The sequence below is a fragment of the Alexandromys fortis genome, unplaced genomic scaffold (assembly GCF_014885135.2).
Source record: "Alexandromys fortis isolate MF-2015 unplaced genomic scaffold, M_Fortis_MF-2015_v1.1 scaffold_143, whole genome shotgun sequence".
Classification (NCBI taxonomy): Eukaryota; Metazoa; Chordata; class Mammalia; order Rodentia; family Cricetidae; genus Alexandromys; species Alexandromys fortis.
In genome coordinates this window covers 1,693,923-1,717,327 of record NW_026068044.1, presented here as the reverse complement: position 1 = coordinate 1,717,327, position 23,405 = coordinate 1,693,923, and the positions used below count along the sequence as shown (strand labels likewise).

Sequence of the window (23,405 nt, the reverse complement as noted above, 5' to 3'; positions counted from 1 at the left end):
TGGCGGTGAGTGTGGTCGTGGGTGATGGTGGTGGCGGTGGTGGCGGCCGTGGTGATGGTTGTGGTGGCGGTGGTGGTGATGACAGTGGTGGTTGGTGGTTGTGGTGGTGGTGGTGGCAGTGGTGGTTGGTGGTGGTGGTGACGGCGGCGGTGGTGGTGGTGGGTGGTATTGTGTGGTGGTATTGTGTGGTGGTGGTGGTGGTGGTGGTGGTTCACTTTCAGTGTGGTCGTATGCAGAATATAAACAGACTCTCTGAGAACATGCTCACCTAATGCAACTCCCAGACCCATTACTTGGAATCAGGTGTTGCCGGTCATCCCACGGTCTCAGACAAAAACGTCTCTCCTCCTTTCTACTTGGATTGAGCCATTTCCGATGCATAACTGCAGCCCGGCTCCTAAAGCAAAGATGACATTTGACTTGACAAACCTCTCTAATTTCAGCTCTGGCCTTTGGGAAAGAGCCTCCCTCTCGCTGATTCCGAGCTCTTAGACCGAGACTAGGGCACCTTTGCGCCGCTTCTGTGCTCTTCCTCTTATGCAGGTTCAGAAATTATTTCCAGCGCCTCCGTGGCAGAGAAATCTCCCTTGCTGTCTTCTTTGTTCACTGTGGAGTAGTATTGGTGTCCTGTCAATCATTTCAGTCACCTGCTAGGAAGGACATTTATGCTCCTGGTCAATTAGAAAGGAAATCATCTCGCTCATGACCTTGCCTGCATTATCATCAGCCAGATGGCAGGCTCTGCGGTGAAAGCCTCTATGGAAGTGCTGGGCATGCGGCTCGGTGGTCGGACACTCTCCTGGCTACCCAGCATGCGTGGGGTCCCGGGTTTTCATCTGCAGCACCCGGGCAAAACCAGTCTGCATTTTAGGTGTGGGAAGGAAAGTGTCTCCTCCCTTGGCAGAGCTCAGGAAGCTTGTAAAACTTTTGTAGCTTTCATACGCACGTTTCAGGGGCAGCTTTAAATGCGCGTGTTTTGTGGGCTTTTGACAGTGGTGTGGGCTCTCACTTGTACCATTTATTGCGGCTTCCAGCTATTTTATCCATCGTTTCTTTTTTTTTATTTATTAAAGATTTCTGTCTCTTCCCCACCGCCGCCTCCCCTTTCCCTCCCCCTCCCCCAATCAAGTCCCCCTCCCTCGTCAGCCCAAAGAGCAATCAGGGTTCCCTGCCCTGTGGGAAGTCCAAGGGCCACCCACCTCCATCCAGGTCTAGTAATATCCATCGTTTCTTGAGATCATTTTTTTTTTTAAAGACAAACTGTTGGGAAGAGATGTTGTAAGATTTTAAGGGTAAATGCAGAGGTTAAGTCGTCTTTTTCTCATAATGTAGCAGTGAGTATTGACGCAAGAGGCTCTAAAGGAACGGGATTGGGCATGCATTTCATTTGAAAAAAAAAACAAAATAGTGTTTCTTCATGAAAATTAAAATTGCTTTAGAATCCTCATGTTTGAGAATTTTTAAATTAGGAACCTGATATGTGTGTTCCATCTGGGGAATCATTTAAATATTTTAATCGTCCTGAGGGGAAGCATGAACGCTGGGGTGATTCCCTAAGAACATAACATCTTCTTCCCAAGATGACATCACAGGAAGTGCTGTCTGTGGACAAGGGATGACGTCACAGGAAGTGCTGTCTGTGGACAAGGGATGACGTCACAGGAAGTGCTGTCTGTGGACAAGGGATGATGTCACAGGAAGTGCTGTCTGTGGACAAGGAATGCCTTGAGTGAGCCAACAGTGACTTAACTTACAAGGGTTCAAGCTCTCCTAGCTGGTTAGGTAACTCAGCCATTAGTCATAATAGAGGATTTGTTAAATTTTACTAGCTAGGCAGTGGTGGCGCACACCTTTAATCCCAGCATTTGGGAAGCAGAGGCAGGCAGATCTCTGTGAGTTCGAGGCCAGCCTGGTCTACAAGAGCTAGTTCCAGGGCAGGCACCAAAGCTACAGAGAAACCTTGCATTGAAAAAATAAATAAATAAACAAACAAACAATAAAAATTTTTCCTCATTTGAGTCAACATAACTACTTATACCCTGTATACATTTGCTTTCTCATCCCTGTGACAACTCAAATCGGTTGACTTGGAAGGGAAGATGTATTTTGGTTCCCAGTTTAAGCTGAAGAAAACATGGTGGCAAGAACGTACGTGAGTCAACTGGTCACACCGAGTCTGCACCAACATGCAGAAATGGATGTCCGTGCTCAACCTGCTTTCCCCATTGTATTCAGTCCCAGACCTAGGACATGGAATGATGCCACCCATGATCAGGGCGTCCTCTCTCTCCTCTTATAAATCTCTCTGTAAATGCTCTCACGGATATGTCCCACGATTTGTCTCCAACAAACGTGATTCTAAATCCCGTCAAGTTGAGGTTAAGCGTTGCCCACCCCAGTCTCATCACAGAGCCCCTGTATTTAGCCACGTCAAAGTGTGTCTTTGAGGGCTATTATATAGAAGGTACCCTCTCTAATATACTCCCCTGTTGAGCTTTCGGCATGAATTTACAAGTCGTGGTTCAAACGAGAGGGTTCCCTCCCCCCTCCCCCACCCCCACTCTGTATTCTTGGGTTTTTGAACACTTGGGCCCAACTTGTGGTGCTAGTTTAGAGGACGTTATGAAACTTTTAGGTAGTGAAGCCTTGCTGGAGGAAGTGTATCCCTGGGGGCGGGCCTTGAGAACATAGAGCCTCACCGCACCTCTGGTTGGCTCTCTGTGTTTCCTGGGGACAGGAGAGGGGTGATCTCTCCGTTTCCTGCTCCCAAGTCTCTGCAGCCAATAACGACACCTACGCCCCTGGAGCTGTAAAGCCGAAACAAACCCTTCCTTAAGTTGCTTTTGATTATGATATCACGGTGACAGAAAGGTAGCCAGTGTGTAAGTCCATTCAGATGTCAACAAGGAGAAAGAGTTGACTACAAATTTCAATAATCTGCTAGAAAAATAAAAAACAAAACCTGAGTTAGAAAGATGAAGACTTCTTCAGCTCAGGAAGAGATTCGGAGAAGATCCGGGCCTGGCCTGGAAAACAAATTTGAAGTCAGGTCTCAGTTTCCACCTTTAGCAGCTTAGTCATCGGAATGTGGAGGTGACAGAGCCCCATGGGGCAAGGGGAATATTTAAAATCTCGTAGTTGGCCATGAGTCACAGGAGGTAAGCAGAGCCTGAAGCCCATCAGCAGGCTATGAAGTCTTTGCCCGAGGAAAAGAAAATGGAGAAATAACAAATATTCCAGAACCACCCAAGTGTCTGGTGGCCATGCTGACTCGAGTTAGGATGTTGTTGTTTCCGGGCCGTAGAGCCTATGGTAGATGCTCAGCACCTGGTTGAAAGAGTTTTGAGGCCGGGAAACAAAATAACATTGCTGTGAGAGAAAGACCGGTATTAGCAAAGTGTGTTCAGGTAATTCAGTTCTGGAGAGAGCTATGAGCCATTGATAGAAATCAGTTATGACAACCAGGGAAAGAGCAAGTCGGCCAGGCCGTCTGCTCTTGAGCTAATCTGTGTCACCTGTTAGGTCAAAGCAAAGACGCCCTCCCTCGAAGACAGCCTCCTGCAGCGGTTGCCCTGGCGGCCTCCGACATACTCAGAAAGGACTCCTTGCAGGCTGCCACTAGTCTGCTAGGCCAGCCATTGAAGAAGGCAGCAGCGTGCAAAACCCCAAACATAAGTTTTTGAATTTATTTTGCTTTGCTAGTTACTCACCCAGGGAGCAGTCACTGATGCAAGTTTGTGGGTACTGTGTGTACACAGACAGTGTATCTTAGATAGTAATTCGATAGTGAACATGTAACTGTTATCTGAAGAGCAAGGCATGTGAGTGCGGCTGCTTCTTGGCGCCGTCAGGTATTATACTCCTGTAGAAAGCATACATAGTCGCAGGTTCTGTGTGTTATTGTCGGACACGGCCCTGTACCAACGGCTACACGCATGGAATGCGCCATGTTTGCTACCACTCAACCAAGTTTGAAGTCTTTAATGTCAGCCGTTCTAAAGAAGTAGGCAATACCTTACCCGTTTCACCCAAGAAAATACACAGGTTCACTTTACTGCGAGGGATAGGCGGAAGATCCGGCCCGGCTCTTTTTCTGATTCTGAGTGCTGCCGGGAGTCGTTAGCATAATGCCGTCTTCTCATCCGTTTCTCTGCACCTCTGTTCTGTTCTCTAAGCAGGACCAGGCATCGAAGAACCCACAGTAATGTACATACTTCACGGTGTCTCAGTCGTGACTCGGAAATACTATAATTTATAAATAAAAGATTTAAGCCAGCAAGCAGCATTTCCTCACTCACGTCTTCTGAGCAGCGTGTTGCGGTTTGGTAACAAGTCGTTTATTTTCTTACTCCGTGGAGCACACCATGGCCTATGTAGCGTGCTATGGTTTCCTCTTTCCCTTCCCGTTACAATGTATCTTTTCCTCAAAACATTCATGCTTTCGAAGGATCTAGTAATTACCTCTCAGGATAGTTACAAAGGCCTAGTAACGTGGTCCACTCACAGGTCTTGGCATGCTTATTACTTAGTCATGGACACAGTTTATCAGTTTTCTTTTATCTCCTTGTTAATACGTTACATCTCAAAGATAAATATGCTTACCACATTGCATGTAAAGTATCAGTGCCGCAGACAGGAAAGTGATTTCGCTTTAATTGGTGTTTAAGACCTCAGGTGAACGTTGACGGAAAGTTATCACAGTGAATCCAGCTGGTGCAAACTTGCCCCAGCTGATTAACTTTCCCCCCTTTCTCCAGATGATGGCGTGAGGATTCCAAATGTAGCATGTACATCTGTATATTTGCATGATGTGTTTATATGGCCCGGCTGTAATCTTAATGTTGATTACGTTTATTATGCTTGACATGCTTGTGTACATTTCTCCTTAAAGAAGTTAAGACGAGTTCGAATACTGTTGAATAAGACCCAAAGTCATGGCAACATTACAGAAATAAACTAATGAACAAAGCTTAGAGGAAAATAACCTACGGAACTTGAGTGAGGATTGGAAGAGAGTTTGACGTGCTAAGACACATGGCTAGTGGCGGTTACAGAGCTGAGCCCGACATTCTGAACATGGTATTGTAAGCGCTGGGTACTCTCCCATCCCCGGGCTTTTTATATTTCAGAGTATTTGACACTAAGATCGCATTCTTTCTCCAGCTACTTCTACTTGAGAATCATCCCCCAGTCACCTGTTCTTCCTTGGTGACACTGTTGACATTTTGATTGTTTATTTTTTTTGTATATTCATTTGTAGAGGCAGCTTTTATAGGATGAGAGTCACAGTGTGTGTGTGTGTGTGTGTGTGTGCACATGTGCGCGCGTACAAGTGCACACACACGTATGGGTTCCTATGTGGAGGTACATATACAGGGCTCTGGGTTTCGCGGCCAGAAATCCACCTTAGCTGTCTTTATCGCTTTGTACCGTATTTTCTGATACAGGGAATACTGGTTATTGTCTCATTGTGTGAGAAAGGCGACTTAAAAGGAAGGAGAGGTTCGTTTAGGCTTCCAGTTTGAGGGTAGAGGTTATTGTGGTGGAGAAACCATGGCATGAGGAGCCGGAAGAAGCTCGTGCTTGGAAGGCAGAGAGTGACTTCATGCCGAGGTCACTTTTCCTTCTCCTGTTTATTCAGAGTGTAGAACCCCCAGCGCAGTTAACTCTGATTCCTATAGTCCTTCACAGGTGTGCACAGAGGCTTACCTCATCTGGGTAAGTCCTCACGGGAATGCCGAGAAGCTTCTGTCCTCCGTGGTTCTCAATCTGACCACTTGCTGGTTAGTATGAGCCAGTGCACAGCATCTCTTGTAGAACCTGGAAGTCGCTGATTGACTGGGCTTGCCAGGTAGAGAGCTCCGGGAATCACCTTGTCTCCATTTGACTAGACTTCCCAGGTAGAGAGCTCTGGAGTCTCCTTGTCCCCATCTGGCCCTGAACGGGGGTTGCGGACACACCCCGACTGTGTTCATCACTCATTGACGAGTTTCCACAATCTGCACTCTACACGCTGCCCTGTTTCACTTTGGTCTCCTGAGTGTGTTGACTTGCTCTCCTGTCCTGTTTTGCACAGAAGCGCTCCCGAGGACAAGTACTGTTTGACAAAGTGTGCGAGCATCTGAACCTGCTAGAGAAAGATTACTTTGGTCTCACGTATCGAGACGCCGAGAATCAGAAGGTGAGGGGTCAACGAAACATGAAGCGCTATGGTTGGGTCGTGTGTTACTGGACAGAAGTGACCTGAAAGCAGACAGACATGGCGTGTTCTCCATGGAAACCCCTACCCCATGCTCACACACCTTTGGGTCCCTAAATGTGATTAATCTCCCTTTTTCTTCATGAAGAAAATTCTTGGCAACTTCCTGTATCTTTGAGTATTTCTGAGACAGTAGCTCAGTCCCAGTTTTCAGCCTTGAGAGTTAGTGCTAAGGAAACATTTGATACTTATTATATTATAGTTAATCCAGTTTCTTGAGCTCATGAGAGCCAAGTGTTTAGATATCTATGTGGAAAAGTTACTCATACCCCAAATTCTGTGAAGGAATTACAGCTGTGACATAAAAATTAGGCTGTGAAGATAACATTTGCTGTTGCTATGTCAGTGGATGTCAGTGTTCCAGTCAGTATCACTAATGTTTGCCCCTGACGAGATCACTGCTATGTGCCCGTGATACCTGTTCAGGGCTTCATCCCACAACTAAGCCAGAAACAAAGAAGGGAAGAATTGTTTCCATCTGCAGATGCTAAGAAGTAAGACGTGGAAGTGTTGTTCATGTGGGTCCCTTATTTTTATTGCACACAAGTCAGGAATATTCCTACTGAAGTGACAGCCAACGTCAGACTTCATCATTGAGCATCTGACTTTTCCCAGGAGAAAAGTTTAATCAGCCATTAATTATAAATGCACGCGTCTCCATATTTAGTGTTTGTGCCCACACCGGGCTTGACAGGAGGCCACCAGGGGTGTGGAAAGAGCCGCAGTGGAGAGGGCCTTCTCCTGACGGTTCCCTCTCGGTGCAGTGCGTGTAAGGCTCTATGGATAATCATCAGACTCTCCTTTGATTCAAATCATATTGTTGCTTCTCTTTCAGAACTGGCTGGACCCTGCCAAGGAAATTAAAAAGCAGATTCGAAGTAAGTTCCCTCGGATGTTTGGATGTGTCGCGGCGGTAACGGTGTTTAAGGGGGGGGGGGGGGGTTGTGTGAACTGGTGACCCGCGCTCCGATGCGCTTGGCAAGAAGAGTGGTTCAAAGGCGGATTGGGGGCTGAAATTCGGCCTGACACTTCGCTCTGGCTCCAGGAGGGCCTGTCTTAAGTCATCACAACTCAGAAATCAAAATGACTTTGACAGGTGACCTGTTCCTTGCCTGTCCACAGATGTGAAATGCAATTTAATCGGGTTTTGCTGCACTTACCACTTAATCACTTAAAGTTCCAAACTTAGTTATTCATGTTAAAGCCGTTGCCGATGTGTGAAAGCCGTACCGAAATGAACCGTGTGATGGTTTTGAAAGTGGATAAGAAATCAGTTTGTTGTTGTCGGCAGCCTTACCTCACTCCCTAGAGACAAGAGATGCACATTGCTACTAGGCTTGGTGGTGTATGTTTGTAGATCCCAGCCTTGAGGAGGCTGAGGAAGGAGGATGATAAGTTCAAAGAAATAGAATGAGATAACAAAAAGTGTCTGTTTCCTAAATGACAAGACGATTTCATGAGCATATCACAAAACCGCAGCCTAAGTAGCTAATTAATATTAGGTAAGTTGCTAAATCTAGTGATTGGATGCAAATTAAAATGAGACATTTTAATTTTTCACTTATTGGTATTAGCGAAAATTTCCTAAGTTTACCGTGTTTTTTAAAACAATCTTTACTGGCAAGTGCACGCTGCATCGGTAGACTAAGATCTCTCAGAGAACGGGAATCAAGCCGATGAACACAAATCACAGATTTAGGGAAATTCTGACGCTGGAATTCCTGTTTGTGTGTTTTATACATCCACACCAAATCGTAAAACCTTACGGTCTGCTACATAATGTGGATAGTATATTTATAATAAGGCAATTTATGATGCATAAGAACATGATACATAGCAGTTTATGATATAAAACACTGTAGAATTTTAAGATTTGACAAGCATTGAAGATTAAGATGAGAAGCTTTTCATGAGACCGTTTTCTGATTATCACAAACTTTTAATTTGAAATACTGCAGGGTATACAGGAATGTTTACGTCAGTGTGTTGGGGGTATTTCACTTCCTGTTTCCCACAAGGCCATTCTCTGAGCACAGGCAGGGCTGTCTGCTCTTCTGCAGTAGCTTCTCTTCCCAGACTCTTTATTTGTTGTACATCTTCCTGCTCACCCGCTCCACCCACCCCTCCCCCTCCCCACCACCACCAGCTCTCCTCTCTCTTTTGCTTTTTATTTGGGGTCTTGATTGGTATGTGGATTGTATTATTGTCTCCTTAAAATTGCCCTTGTTTGAAACTGCCCTGAAAGACCTGGAAGTGATTCCAGGAAAGGCTCACGAACGTGACCTTTGCAGTAGTGATCATCACCGTGACATTGCACACACACACACACACACACACACACACACACACAATACTAGGACCACAAGGGCGCTTACTAAACACCAAAGATTCAACCCAATATTTCAAGTCTCAGGAATGAAAATCTCTGGTATTAAGCTTAGAAGTTTGTCGTAGCCACACATTGGGGTGACATCTGTTGGGGTCTAGCCTCAAGGGGTTCGTAATTTCCAGGGTAGGGGCATGTGGGTTAGAAATGTTAGAATAAATGGAGATACAAAAGAAATACAGAGACACAGTATAGTACTGGAGGTCAAGCCAGCACATACTGAATCCTGAATTCACCCGTGTTTGTTTTCCATATCCTTATACACCCCAATCCAAAAATGGGGAGGAAGGCAAAAGACTGCTTTAACGTGACTCAAAGGACAACCAGAACTGTTACTTGCTTCAGTACTTGAGATATCAAGCCACTATTTCCTAGTTAACCTGTCTGATGTTTTAGGCAGGACATGCAGCCACTACACCTTAGACCAAGTATCCTGTAGGCAACCACTCCCTGGGTCAAACCTCCTGTCTTATCCTTGAAGGAGCAGGAATAGGCTTGAATTCTTTGACCTTTGGTCAAAGTGAAGCGGATCTACCTCTATGGGCCATCTTAATATCCAAAACACCAGGTAACCACACCCTGGGTCAGGATATCCTGTTTGTGGCCACTCCTTAAGTCAGACTTCTTGTCAATAACTTGGAAAGAGCGTGGGTAGGTTGTAAGCTGTCTGACCTTTAGTCAGGGTGGAGCGGACCCACGTCTGTGGGCCCCCACAGAAACTTTCGTTTTTTCAGAACACTTCCGGTGCATTTAGGCTCACTGTCATTTGCAAACTGATTCCTAGGATGAAGGTTTCGTATTGGCATGCATTGCGTATCCTTCCTTCTGATTACTGATTAGTTTCCAACCTTCAATTGTCACTCCGGCAATTTTAGCATAAAACGGTTTGACCGTGCTGCAGGACTTGCCGTGGAAATCAAGGCTTGCTTGAAGTAGATGAAAATCATGAAAGAGCAGTGAGTCTTCTTTCCATGAGGAATCCGTTGGTTCGAGTCCTCTTGATTGCTGTAAAGCCAGCCCCTGCTATCAGCTCCCTGTTGGCAGACACCTAAAGGGGTCTGTTTTAATAACAACTGACCAAGAATCAACAGGAACATTAAAAAAAAAAAACTGTAGAATGACAAAAAGAGATTTTTGAAACAGTAGAAAAACAATCACTAAAAATATATTTAAATGACAGATATTTATGACTTATAATTCTCAAAGCTTCGTATGGCTTGAAGATGACATTAAGTACCCAATAACAGTTGGCAAGATGCTTGCTCTTAGGCATCTTAGGCATGAGGTAGACGGTCGTTCGGAGAATAAACTAGAAGGTATGAGTGGTGCTGCCGTGTCGGCGACGGAGTGTAGAAACTGACAAAGCCAAGCATCTCTCCAAGTGCAAGAGAAGGAGCTAGGCAATGTGTGCGCTGGGGCTTCTCTGTCCAGACTGTCTGGGAATGACTTGCGGAGCACACAGAGTTCCCAAAAGTCATTTCACAGGGGGGCGAACTTAGGAGGAAGTTATGGAGAGGACTGGGCAAGTAAGAGCTGTTCCGGGGTCACAGAGACAGGAATGAGAGCAAACCTGTGGCGCGAATAGGAGTAAACTTTTGAGAGATTTCCCAGATGCTCCTAGAGGCGATGCTAAAGACCTTCAGTGTGGCTCTTGACGGGAGGAACTGACACAGTGTTCACACAGAGGGGTCGATAATCGCTATATTCTAAAGCCTAGAGAAATGACAAGGTGAATAAGATGAAAGGAAGGAAGGAGGGAGGGAGGGAGGGAGGGAGGGACGGACGGACGGACAGACGGACGGACGGACGGAAGGAGGAAGGAGGGAGGGAGGGAGGGAGGGAGGGAGGGAGGGACGGACGGACGGACGGAGGAGGGAGGGAGGGAGGGAGGGAGGGAGGGAGGGAGGGAGGGAAGGAAGGATGGGTAAAGAAAGGGAGGAAACGAGCCTGCTCTGCTTCGTGTTTATGTTGGTGCAGTCCCTCGGTACTGACATGTGGCCGCAGTGTGCCGGATAGCATCTCACACTGTAACAGGATACACGAGAGAGTCTATGTAAAGGAAAAATGGTTTGTTTTAGTCTGCAGTCCTGTGGGTCGCTTGGCTCACTTGCTTCCAGGCCTGTGACTTGGCAGTGCTTCGTGGCAGGGAGAGGGCGGCCCTAGAAAGCTGCCGGGACTGAAGGGTCCTCACTTTTCTAACAGTGTCCCTCCTCTAACTCCCATGAAGCTAGGGCTCTATAACTGGATTAATCCAGTCACGGAATTAGAGCTGTCGGTACCCAGTCACACCCGAGAGGTCCCACTTGAACCCAGCCTTGGTGAGGACCGAGCCTTCAACCTGAGCTTTTAGGAAGCATTTTCAATCCAAACCACAGCGCTCAGTAAATCTGGGTAATACCTTAAGGCTGGACGTGTACAGGCACTGCGGAGAAAGGAGTGGCCAACATCTGCCTGACACTTCTGCTGCCGGAGACGACTTAAAAGATGTCACGGGCAAAGCATGGAACAGTATAAAAAAAGATCTGTGTGAGTCATGGGTGGGGGTTGGGTGGCATCTGCTCGATGCACTCAGGTATCCGCTGCGTCGAAACTCTGGCTGAGCCAGAAAGCAGTCTCCAGCAGCCAGGGGGAGCCGCCCATTTATCGAGAGCAATATTCGCTATGACAAACCCTTCCCGTAAAATAAACAGATGTTCGCTAGTCCCTTGACACTTACTGTAACGGGGTTTGGTCTGCATGACAGAGCAGAAAGGACTCTGTCTGAGGAGATGGGAGTCTGTCTGTGCTGTGTGCAGGTGCCCTGTCGAGAAATCCATGGCAGTAATCTAGCCAGTCCCCCAGTATTTGATACAGGATTACCGTCAATTGCTTCCCTCCCCTTTTGCCAGAGGCTTATTTGATCACGAGAAACCTTGGTACATTTCCATGCAAGTAAATGACTTGGTTGGGGGGGGGGGACAAGATTTGAAATTAAGTTACCTATAGGATTCACTTAGCAGTGGCCAGAGGGTGTCTGGTGTTGGCGCCCGGATCTGAGGCACTTGGAACCTGAGTTCAGATCCTAAGTTGCTCACAGTTTCCTAAGAACTTGCCCTGATGTGTGTCCTACCCCTACAGGTGGTGCTTGGCATTTCTCATTCAATGTGAAATTTTACCCACCAGACCCTGCCCAGCTCTCAGAAGACATCACCAGGTATTTGAAAGTTGGCTATGGCAACAGAGGGCACTTTGGGGGGGGGGGGTAGCCGCACATCTCCAGGGGAGTGGTCCAAGGGAGAGTCCGCACACATCTGGGCCCCTTACAGTCATCATCTCTCAGTTGGCAAACAAACGCCACTAAATCAGTACAAGTGTGAGACACCAGGAGGTGGCAGGTCCTCAGAGATAGGCTTCTGTTTCCATCTCCCTGACCTCGTGGGAAAGCGCTCAGAGTTGAGATGCAGTCACCCACCCGCCGCCGCCAAAATGGATGGGACTCAGCCATAAATGGCGCAGCAGCACTGAGTGGTCCTGCTTTGGAGCCTAAATTACAAATATCTTTCTAGGCTTACGCTCTGCCTGTAAGCAACCTGGTACTTCACAGCTGTTGAACAGCCAGAGAGAGATTCAGGGAGGGGGAAGGGACGGCATGGATACATTTAAGAGTTTACTTGCTTTCACGTGCACATAAAAGGGGAAAGAGGATATTAAGAAAAAGATCTAACACATAAATATCCCAGTTTGGAGGTTGAACTTAGAGTGTGAAAGGGATTCCCTTTACAGAACTACACCGTGTAACTTAGTCTGTTCTTACTCCTGTCCCAAAAAGCCAAAGACCGTGGTTGACGGTAGAAATTCACTTGACGCATTCTGGAGACCCGCAGTTGAAGACACGGGTGTTGGTGTGCACGTCCGATGAGGGTCTGTTTCAGAGTTGGAGGCTACCAGCTTATTACTGTGTCCTCCCCCAGAGAGTTGCCCTGTGGCCTTTTTCAAACCACCAATTGCATCTGTGCAGGCTTTACACTCCTGATCTGATCATCTGTCAAAGGCCCCGCCTCCCAGCCCATCACACGGGGCGGGACTAGCGTTTCAGCATTTGGATTCAGGGGTAGAAGTGGGACACAGATGTCCAGGACCATCATTCTCCCTTCGCAAGCCTTTGTAGATATTTCTGCCCGGTGCAGTGAGGTTATGACCAAAGTGACTTAGAAAAGAAATTGCTTCAAACACTTGCTGCACTGAAAAAAAATACTAAAAATCTTTGAGAAGAGTTAACGATTAGTTCCGGGGCATTTCTTTTGTATTTGCCAGAAATCAGAGAAAATTAATTCTTTGTCTATATAAAGACACTTCTGCTCGGGATTAAATACTTAGTTATGACTAATTGTGTGGTTATAGACCCCACATGTGCTTGAACTTCTAAATTCCGTGCACAGTTCCTGTCCATTATGCGTGTCTGTAGAACCTGTGGTGTGCGTAAGAACTCTAATATCTGAATTCCGTAGGCTACCCATCTGTCAGTGGCTGAACTTGCTTCCTGGAGGCCTGCAGACTTCTCTCTCGCACGGAGAGTAGACAGCTACAGCCCTTAAAGCTCGTGGGTGTCGGCACTTAACCCTCAGGATTTAACTGTTAATCTTTATTTAATTCTTTTGATTTTATATTGCTGAATCTGTGAATCTCAAACAGAAGATAGATCCGCTACTAATGTAGCTGCTTTATGACATCATGGCAGAGCTGTGTGAAAAATACTTTTATATTTCTCCCATTTAAAACTTCCCCTGTAGTGATAAGAGTCCCAGATTTCAAGCAGGAGATTTTTATAGAACTTGTATCAGCTAAATTCCAGGAAGATATCACACTAAAATAAATAAATAAATAAATAAATAAATAAATAAGTAGAAAGTCTTTGTTCTTAGAAATGTAGCCACTGCTTTTAGGCATAAAGCAAAGAAAACCAGCCTACGATTCACAATCCCAGAGAACCTAAGAGAGACATACATAGATCTAATCTACATGGGAAGTAGAACAAGACAAGATCTCCTGAGTAAATTGGGAGCATGGGGACCATGGGAGAGGGTTGAAGGGGAGGAGAGAGGAAGTGAAGGGAGCAGAGAAAAATGTATAGCTCAATAAAATTAAATATATATATATTTTTCAAAAAAAAAAGAAAATAAATGCAGCCACTGAGAATAGAGTTCCTGAAACACAGCTGTTGGCTTATCTGAGGCCAGCGTGGTCATATGCAAAGACCTGCCATCTAGATCTTAGCAGGAGCCCTCCCTGAAGGCTGCATGGGGGCTGGTGGTTTTATCTAAGAACATCCTTTTATATTATAGTTTGCCCCGTCTGATTCCCGAGAATGTGTAAAACTAGGAAAATCCATCTTTAAATGTCTTTCACTCTGAGCATGATTGTTTTATTATGAAGAGTTCCTTCTTCTAGGTTCCTTAAGTACCATTTTACCCGTAGTCCCTCCTTATATAGACTAAAATCATATAAATCTTATATATTGTATCTCCTTAGTTGAAATCGTTATGACAGTATGCAGTTGTGTCCTTAAAGAGGTTACTGGCCTGGGAGAACTTCTTTATAAATACTAACTGCTCTTCTTTTTTTTTTTTTTCTTTTTTTTAACTCCTTGAAAATCTCATATATGAATATAATGTTTTTAAAACATGTTTGCCCTGTACGGCCCCTTCCAACTCCTTTCCATGTGTCCTAACGCCAGCTTGTTCTTTGTCCTTTCGGCTCCCGGAAGGTACTACCTCTGCTTACAGCTGCGTGACGACATTGTGTCTGGAAGGCTGCCCTGTTCCTTTGTGACCCTGGCTCTGCTGGGCTCCTACACAGTGCAGTCAGAACTCGGGGACTACGACCCCGATGAGTGTGGGAGCGATTACATCAGTGAGTTCCGCTTTGCACCAAACCACACGAAAGAACTGGAGGATAAGGTGGTGGAGCTGCACAAGAGCCACAGGTCAGTGTGGAAGGCGTGTGTGCATCCGTGGTACACTTCTCAGGGCCACAGGTCAGTGCGGAAAGCCATGTGCATTCTTTGCACACTATTCAGGTCCCCAGCCAGGTTTGGGGTTCAGGGGCTGAGGGCAGGGCAGAGACCACGCGTGGTTAAGATGGTAAACTCCCTCTCAGACCTTCCAGGCTTCCTTTAGCGAGAGCTCCTACAAAACTGTCTCATTATTATTTTCTCGTGTATATGCTAAGAATTTCTCACCCAGCACACCTAGGAGCAGACATGTTTCAGAATTCAGATATATTCAGACTATTTGGATAGTTATATGATGTAGTAACATATCTTTGGGATGAAACGAGAGTCTAAATAGGAGATTTCACTTACGCTCCATAAACGCCTGATCTGCATGACCCCCAGGTGGCTTCATACAATATTTTTAGTACGCCTTGAGGGCTGTATCAGTGCTTTAAAAGGTGCAGATTTTTTGGAGCGTCTCAGCTTTGGGATTTTTGAATTAGGGATGCTCAAACCCGTGTCTGCTGGTCTCCCAGTGAAGGCTTTCTTACACAATAGCAGGGCGGGGAGTGGGAGACCGCAGCCCTGCCAGAGAAAGGGAAAGCAGCTGAGTGACAAGCAGGGGCGGACGTGGCTCATTGCTCTTCGTTTTCAGTTCTGATTGATTGGAGAAGCTTACCGCTTGCTTTTTCCTAATCAGAGGGATGACACCCGCGGAAGCTGAGATGCATTTCCTGGAAAACGCCAAAAAGCTGTCTATGTATGGGGTAGACTTACATCATGCCAAGGTAAGCATTTTCAAACCCGAGTAAGCGCAGACCTCTGTGCTTCAAGCCAGTGTGCCTTCGAAACCCCGTTCCATGTTAAAACCAACAGAGCTCATCGTTGAAGCTAGGTACCCTTCACGGCTCAGCCGTCCATTTACTGCTGTGGCTACGCCTCCCGGGAGACAGCCAAAGATGAAGTCTCTGTTGCCTGTTGATTCCACAGTAACCTTAACCCTGGGCCTCCGAGCCCTACCTCTCTGTGCCCTCCCTGACACAGGTGTATCCCCCCCACTCTGCACTGACATGCCCTTTGTGCCCCCCAGTACTCTGCTTCTGCCCTTTCTCTGAACATAACCTCCCCTCTTTGTCTGGAGAGCCCCACTCTTGTCTGTCTGTCTGTCTGTCTGTCTGTCTGTCTGTCTGTCTGGACTTGGCCATTTGTCTAGTGCCAAGTGTTACATCTTCTGTGTGTCACGTACTGGTTTTGCCCCGTTTTAAAGCCCCTACTAAGCGTTCAGTGAATTGGGGTTAAATTTAAAGAATTCGGGCTCTAAAGTTTCATATCTTTGACATGAGAGTTCTTTAAAAGTAGTGCAGCTGAGAGGGGCCACCCAGGACAAGGGTTGCCTTACTGACCGGTAACGGGTATAGTGATGGAGTGCATGAGCTGCACCTTGGGAAGGAAGAAGTTGGGGTTCAGCCACAGGAGGGTTGCGATCATGGTAGAAGATACAGCAGTTCTGACTCCACGTCGTGTTTTTTTCCTAAAATTTCCTTGTCAACGTTGAGAGGATGAGCCCATGTCTCCACATCTACTACTTAGACAGCTGTGAGCAAACACACTGTTAAAACACAGAGACGCACTTAAAACATTTATCAACAAAACGTGTGAAGTCCGTTGGGGCTCTGGAGACGGGAGCTCGTATTTCAGCCTTGCTCCAAAGGTCAGTCCTGGAAGATCACGAGTGGTTTCTTCTGGCCGGCACTGACAAGATAATGTCAGTCCTGTAAAGGAGTAAGGATTTGACCCCTGACGGATGTCTCCAGTCTCATGGTCTGAAACTCAAAAGAATGTGTGGTTGCAGGCTTCTAAGGCAACAAGCCTCCTTGAAATTCTGAGGCCTAGAGATAAAGAGATTCCAGCTGGCCAAGTTCAAGGGAACATAACACCCTGATAAACCAAAAGAAGGAAGTCTGTGCTCTATCTGTAAGTCCTGTTGATAAGTAGGGGAGCACTTACGTTGACTTTTGGGGAGCAAGGCAAATCTACAGTGAGACTGGGCAGGAAAATGGTAGACATCTGGATTTGTTGTCTATGTGGTTTGGTGGTGATGTCTTTGCATCACCCTGAGCATCACGAAGGACAAGCACTTCTAAGTTTTGTTTTTTTTTTTTGTTTTGTTTTTTTTTTTTTTTAGTTTTTCGAGACAGGGTTTCTCTGTAACTTTGGAGCCTGTCCTGGCACTAGCTCTTGTAGTCCAGGCTGGCCTAGAACTCACAGAGATCCTCCTGCCTCTGCCTCCCGAGTGCTGGGATTAATGTACTAGTAAGATCTCCATGAGCACGGCTGGGGCTCCTGCCCCAGGGTATGCTGGTATATAAAATGCCAAGCTCCTTGACATTTGTCGGTGATCACAGCAGTGAGTTCCTTTTTCATTCATTTTTTTCTACTTATGCCAGCTGTCCATTGGGGTCATGGTTTCAGTAAAACTTAAGACATACAGTGAGATTTTATTTTAAATCCTATTCATGTTTTTTTTTTTTTCCATTTGGCTAAAAAGGTGAGGAAATGATCGTGGAAAGATAGTCTGAGGGGGGGGATGGAGAGATGGCTCAGAGGTTAAGAGCATTGCCTGCTCTTCCACAGGTCCTGAGTTCAATTCCCAGCAACCACATGGTGGCTCACAACCATCTATAATGGGGTCTGGTGCCCTCTTCTGGCCTTCAGGCATACACACAGACAGAATATTGTATACATAATAAATAAATAAATAAATAAATAAATAAATAATAAATAAATAAATTTTTTTTTTTAAAAAAAAAGATAGTCTGAGGGGATGTGGCATGACTTTTGTGTTACGTCATGCACTGTGAGTCCTTTACTACCCAGAAATAAAGATTAGTGCGTCCTTGGGGAAGTGCGACTCAGGGTGTATCATTGCTACCAGGAAAAACCAAGGCACTTAACGTCGCAGTACCTACTGAACTGGAATAGACGGCTGCTTTTTCCTTAATAATATGATTTGAAATTATGTCAATTAAAAATAATGAGTTACGGAAGCAGAATGCAGCCTGTTACGGGATTTTAATCTGAATATTAAACATAACAAATGGCTCGGTTGTAGCCTCCATTTTCTCATGAAGCCATGCTCCATCCCGACAAGAAGGAAATTGACTGAATTAAATTAGTGCTAATTTCTGGTCGTCAATGAGCCGCTTCTCCTGTGTGGACGCCATGAGTGTCTTTGGGCTTAAGATCCCCCTTAAGCATTCTGGATTGAGATCTCGGACCCCCAAAGTGCATCATAAAGAATAAAATCCCCATATTCGTTGATGATCTTGTATTTGGGAAACCTATCGTAAATAATTTGTTTTCGATTAGGAAGTCTATGTGTACTTGTTTGTCAAGATCCATCTTACTAGGCTTTGTCAAATTTATCTATTTGATGTACGATTACGAAGTGTGTGTGTGTGTGTTCCTATCGGATGTCCTATGGGTGAAACATGAAAGGACAGTAGCAGTGTGTAGTGACTCTGCGTGGCCAGAAGGACTAGGTGTGGTAATACATAGTGGCAAGGGCAGGAAGACTGAGTTGTGTAGACCAGAGCTACACAACAAGATCTCAGAAGTCTGTAGGTCAACACTAGAGCAAAGCTCCGGGTTGAGTCCTTGATGCTGCAGGAAAACACGAAGGAATGAATGCAAATGGATTCAAGCGATAACAGAACTCTTTGCCCTCATCGGGACAGGCTGACTGTCACCCCCCCCCCCAGGTCTGTCTGCAGCCAGCACGGTGGGCGTATGAATGCCACCCTAGAGAAATGCTTCAAAGAAGGCAAGGGAAACTTTAATATCAAGGCGCCATGAGATTATCTCAGTCTGTGGCTATGACAGAAATTGTATTACAGAAATATTCTTTGTTGCCGGGCGGTCGTGGCGCACGCCTTTAACCCCAGCCTGGGTGCTGGGTGACTCCATGCCTCAGAATTTCATAGTAAAGACTGTGTGTGTGCGTGTGTGTGTGTGTGTGTGTGTGTATAAGTGTGTGTGTGTGTATAAGTGTGTGTGTGTGTGTATGTGCGTGTGTGTGCACTCTGTGTACAGTGTTAGTGCTCTAAGTCTCATATACTTGGGTGAACTGATTTAACTTCACCAGCCCCCCCCAATAGTGAAAAAAATGCCATCATTAAAATGCTATTATGTCGCAGTGGTGTTTTTTAACAATTGCAGCAGTATTTTTCATATTTAAATCAGTCAATCATGACTTCTGCCGTGGAGTTCTAGATCTTGTACCTGCAGAAAATGGAAATAAGTGGCCTGCTGCTCCATTGTGTCTTCCAGGATTCGGAAGGAGTGGAGATCATGTTGGGAGTCTGTGCGAGTGGCCTATTGATCTACCGTGACCGGCTTCGGATAAACAGATTTGCTTGGCCTAAGGTCCTAAAGATTTCATATAAAAGGAACAACTTTTACATTAAAATCAGGCCAGGAGAGGTAAGCACACGCGTATTTTTCCATAGGCCTTGGGAAGAAGGGTCCCAGGTGCGTGAAGAAAGATAGACTGTTTGCGGGTTCCAAGCATGGTGGGGCAGGGAGAATTATGGTCTCCGAGCCTCTGAGAGTTTGGTGTGGGTCTCTCCAGCAAATAGTAACAAAATGTTCCCTTCTTTTTAGGTTATTTGGGTTGGTTTTTTTTTTTTTTAACCAACAGCATATATTAATGAAAAAACTATTAAAATCCTATTTTAATGTAGAATCAAGACTCCTGCCTATTTTTCATATAACCACACTTCAAGCTGTGGTCAAGAGCTCTCTTTCTCTGTGTCCTGTTATAATCACACTCCCATGTTTTCTCCTATAGATCATGCTTCTCCCTCGAGCCAATAGCTTCAAGAGAGCATGCTTTAAAGTACAAACATTGGAGCAGAGTTCTGAGTGTGAATTGTGTAGCTTTTTTATTAGAGAAACTAATAATAAGAATTATTAATACTCTTTAAGCAACGACCTACACAATGACCCTGCATCTTCCTTAGCGATTTGTACATAATAAGCTATAAATGTCTGCTCCTCAACACACTCTTAGGAGGGAATTAATAAATTAATAAATTTTAATAATACCTAAAATTTCTAATGGGTGTAGTTAGTATATTAAAGGCTGTCAAGCCTCAAAGATCCCTACTCCTTTATGTCTCTGAACACACTCTGATATAATACAAGGATCGGTTCCTAAGATTTTAAGTCTCCAATGGAGTATCTGGGTGGAAAATCGTGTTTAATAATTAAAGTCTACGGATGTAGAAATGGCTCTGAGGTTAACCTCACTTGTTGCTTGTGTAGAGGACCCAGATTCAATTACCAGCACCCACGTGGTGGCTCACAAGCATCTGTGATTCCAGCTCCAGGGAATCTAGTGCGCTATTCCAGAAGTCTCAGGCACTGGTCATGAAAATGGTGCACATACACACATGTACACAAAACACTCACTTGTATGAAATAAACATTTTAAAGGTTTAATATTGAAATAGAGGACAAGAATAATAGTATTTCACATTATACCTGAAATTGCAGAGTTTTAAAATATATTTCTTAAAGATTGTATGACAAACACTTAATGCATACATGCGTTCATTTGAACTCAGACAACTTAGGTGAGCACGTTTTTGTCAGGCCGTAGGCTGTGCATTAGAAATGGATAAATATTATTTGTTCTTCTTTTAAGGCATGTTCCTTTTATTTTCCATTGGGCAGAGAAACAGTGAGCAGTGTGTGACACACGAGACGGTGTCCTGTAGGTGTGAGCAGTGTGTGACACACTAGACGGTGTCCTGTAGGTGTGAGCAGTGTGTGACACACGAGACGGTGTCCTGTAGGTGTGAGTCAGCAGTGTGTGACACACAGAGACAGCGTCCTGTAGGTGTGAGCAGTGTGTGACACACAGAGACAGCATCCTGTAGGTGTGAGCAGTGCGTGACACACGAGACAGAGTCCTGTAGGTATGAGCAGTGTGTGACACGAGACAGCGTCCTGTAGGTGTGAGCAGTGTGTGACACACGAGACAGAGTCCTGTAGATGTGAGTGAGCAGTGTGTGACACACAGAGACGGCGTCCTGTAGGTGTGAGCAGTGTGTGACACACAGAGACGGCGTCCTGTAGGTGTGAGCAGTGTGTGACACACAGAGACGGCGTCCTGCAGATGTGAGTGAGGGTATTGGTGGAGGTCAGATGAGAGCTGACGACGTGAACTGACACCGTGATCTGTGGAAGTTTTAAATAAAGAGATGACACCCAGGAGAAATATTTCGCTTTCCTAAATGTCACAATACAATCCAACTACACAGTGTGACAGGGAGTAGGACCCAGTGGCTCGGAGGCTGTGAGAGGAACAGGAACACGTTTGCAGGAAGGTTCTGGGCAGAACTGGGAAGCTTTGGGCAGAGTGGGATGGGGGTAAAGGTGAAGTTTGCTTTTCCTTCCCAAAGAGTCAGGTTTCTGTTCTCATGAGTGAAACTGACAAATGGTTTTAAACATGGAGGGACGGTTGGGGATATTTTTCAGAAAATCGTCGGGACTGAAATTCCTTTAACGTGGACCCACTCCCCGCTCTTTGTTTTCTTAGTTAAAATTATTAACAGTTTGCCATTTTTTAGCATTTCAAATTTTAAGACACAAAGGGGAAGTGAAGTCAGAGACATCATGCAATAAAGGTCTTTTATTTAAAAGTATCGAAATGACTTGGTCACTTGGTCGGCTTGTTGGGGTAAAGGCAGACTGTAAGGCTTAGTTCTTACACGGTAGACAGTAAGTGGTCACCAGCTGTATACAACTTATTGAAGGCTTTAGGGCATGGCATAAATTTCCCACAGAACAGGACGGGTTCAAAAGGAGGCCCTTATAAGATCAGTTCGAGACAGGGGCAGGCAGAAGAGCAGCCACAGATTAGGGCCGAAGCAATGACGTGACATGAGTCTCTGGAAAGTGATCCGCTGGCAGTGTTGTGGGCTACACGGAGGGCGTGCAGAACGTGGGCCAGGGAAACGTGTGTTATCACGTCAGAGTTGGGAAGCCAGGGTGCATCGAGTTATCAGATGATGGGTGAGTTATCAGAGGCGGCAGAGGGTGGCTCCTCATTGCTAAAGGATGGAAGAGAGGCTGAGTCAGGCTTTGGCCCTGGCAGAAGCAGGTGCAAAGGAACTTCGAGCCCTTATGCTCGTATTTGAGCTAAAAAGGCCAGCTGCGCCCTAGCTCTGCAGACACTAACCAGAGCAGGGAAGAACATCAGAACATCGGCAACCTGGGGGCTGCTGGTCCTGAGCTAAGAGCAGCAGAGACCTGGTCTCTTCCCACAAAGGAGCAGCTAGGAGTGGAACGGGAAGTGAGGCAGCTTTCCAAGGCTGGAAAGGGGGAACTAGGTCGGAAATAAGATGGCTACCGTTTCAGAAAATAAGGCTGCACTTGGTAGGTGGAGGAGCTTCCGGTGCTCTGGAGTTCTGTCAGGAAATAGAGTTGACAATGAATCTGACAGCTTCAAAACACATAGTAGGGATGATGTGGAATATTCCCAGCATTGAATCACATACATGTCTGAGGTGACACCTACGCCAGATATCACAGTGTGTATCCTTTGAACTTCCACAGTATGCTCCAGAAATATGTACACTTATTATATGGCCATAAGGTTTTTGAAAAGAAGAGAAATTCCTCTCTACATCTTCCACAGAGAATGAGATGAGTCAGCAGCCCTAGCCTGGCAGAGGCGTCCTGGTCTTAGGTGTTAGACGCAGGACTAAAGGGTGGTATTTACTCAGCAGCCACAGTTCTTACGAGGACCTTCGGACAACATCAGTTTTCCCAAAGACCACTGCAGGAATGGCCAGCGCAAAGGGCACCGGGAAAGGCAACTTTTGGCATATTTCCCAGTTCCTCCAGTACCTCAGCAAACAGGGAAAAGGGGTCGACGGAAATCATATCTCACAGGCCTGCTTTTAGGATGCGCTCACCTTGCTGATTTGCAACATGAGTTTCTTTTGCTGTGGAAACCAACAGTCGTGCTGGTCTGTGCTTTGGGGTTAAGCCCTTATGTGTAAGGTGACCCTCTGCTGGCCTGGCGTATGACGTCTGCAGACAGACAGCTGGCTGTGCTTCTGTGAAAAATAATACTAAAACATGATACAGAGGGACAGATACTTCACCATGAGAGTGTAAATGGCTGGAGGAGTATCATCTGAAGAGTCTCAGCAAGCTGGGAAATATGAAAATGTGTTCTGCCAGTGTGATGTGTATGATATAGAGGTGTTATCAGTTGGTACTGTGTTATGTATAATATAGAAGCGTTATCACCAGTCGGTACTGTGAAACACCCGGGGCACCTCAGCAATATCACAGAGTGAAGCATCCACTGTGGAGAAAGGATATGTATTTCTGTGTCTGCTATAGACTTTTTTTTTTTTACATTTGCGTTAATCTTCTGAACATTTTAATTCAAGTCCTCGTGCCACTGACAAAACATGGAAACGTAATTTAAAATGAGACCAGAGCTAGTTGATCTCTGGGAGAATCCGCATGTCTCCCTGATCTGAGTTTAGACTGGGCTTCTACAGATTGTTAGCAGTTACGTACACTTCAGGCCTGCTGAGGTGGTAGGTAAAAGACGGCTTAAAATGGGCGGGATTCTGCACACCACGGCCGACTCGGTAATGAAAACAAGGATGATGGGCTGTAAGTGTGTAAATGTTTTGCGGAGTTTTTATTTATAGAATACCAAACTGAACTCTAGTCTTTCTTGTGTGTGTGTTTTAAATATT

General features: G+C 45.6%; 1 protein-coding gene and 1 long non-coding RNA gene across 9 annotated transcripts in view; both read left to right on the top strand.

Moving 5' to 3' along the window:
• Positions 1-23,405, top strand: part of Epb41l3 (erythrocyte membrane protein band 4.1 like 3) — a 208,686-nt gene that overhangs the window by 153,881 nt on the left and 31,400 nt on the right. For all 8 annotated transcript variants that reach the window (XM_050166200.1, XM_050166201.1, XM_050166199.1 and 5 more), the window contains 6 exons: positions 6,077-6,181; positions 7,095-7,137; positions 11,763-11,838; positions 14,389-14,607; positions 15,317-15,404; positions 18,946-19,098. In XM_050166200.1, coding sequence (XP_050022157.1) covers positions 6,077-6,181; positions 7,095-7,137; positions 11,763-11,838; positions 14,389-14,607; positions 15,317-15,404; positions 18,946-19,098 — 684 coding nt within the window. The remainder of the gene's footprint in view (positions 1-6,076; positions 6,182-7,094; positions 7,138-11,762; positions 11,839-14,388; positions 14,608-15,316; positions 15,405-18,945; positions 19,099-23,405) is intronic.
• Positions 19,110-23,384, top strand: LOC126516053 (uncharacterized). Its single transcript, XR_007596009.1, has 3 exons — positions 19,110-20,435; positions 20,475-20,597; positions 20,674-23,384. It is a non-coding gene; the product is annotated as an uncharacterized lncRNA (long non-coding RNA).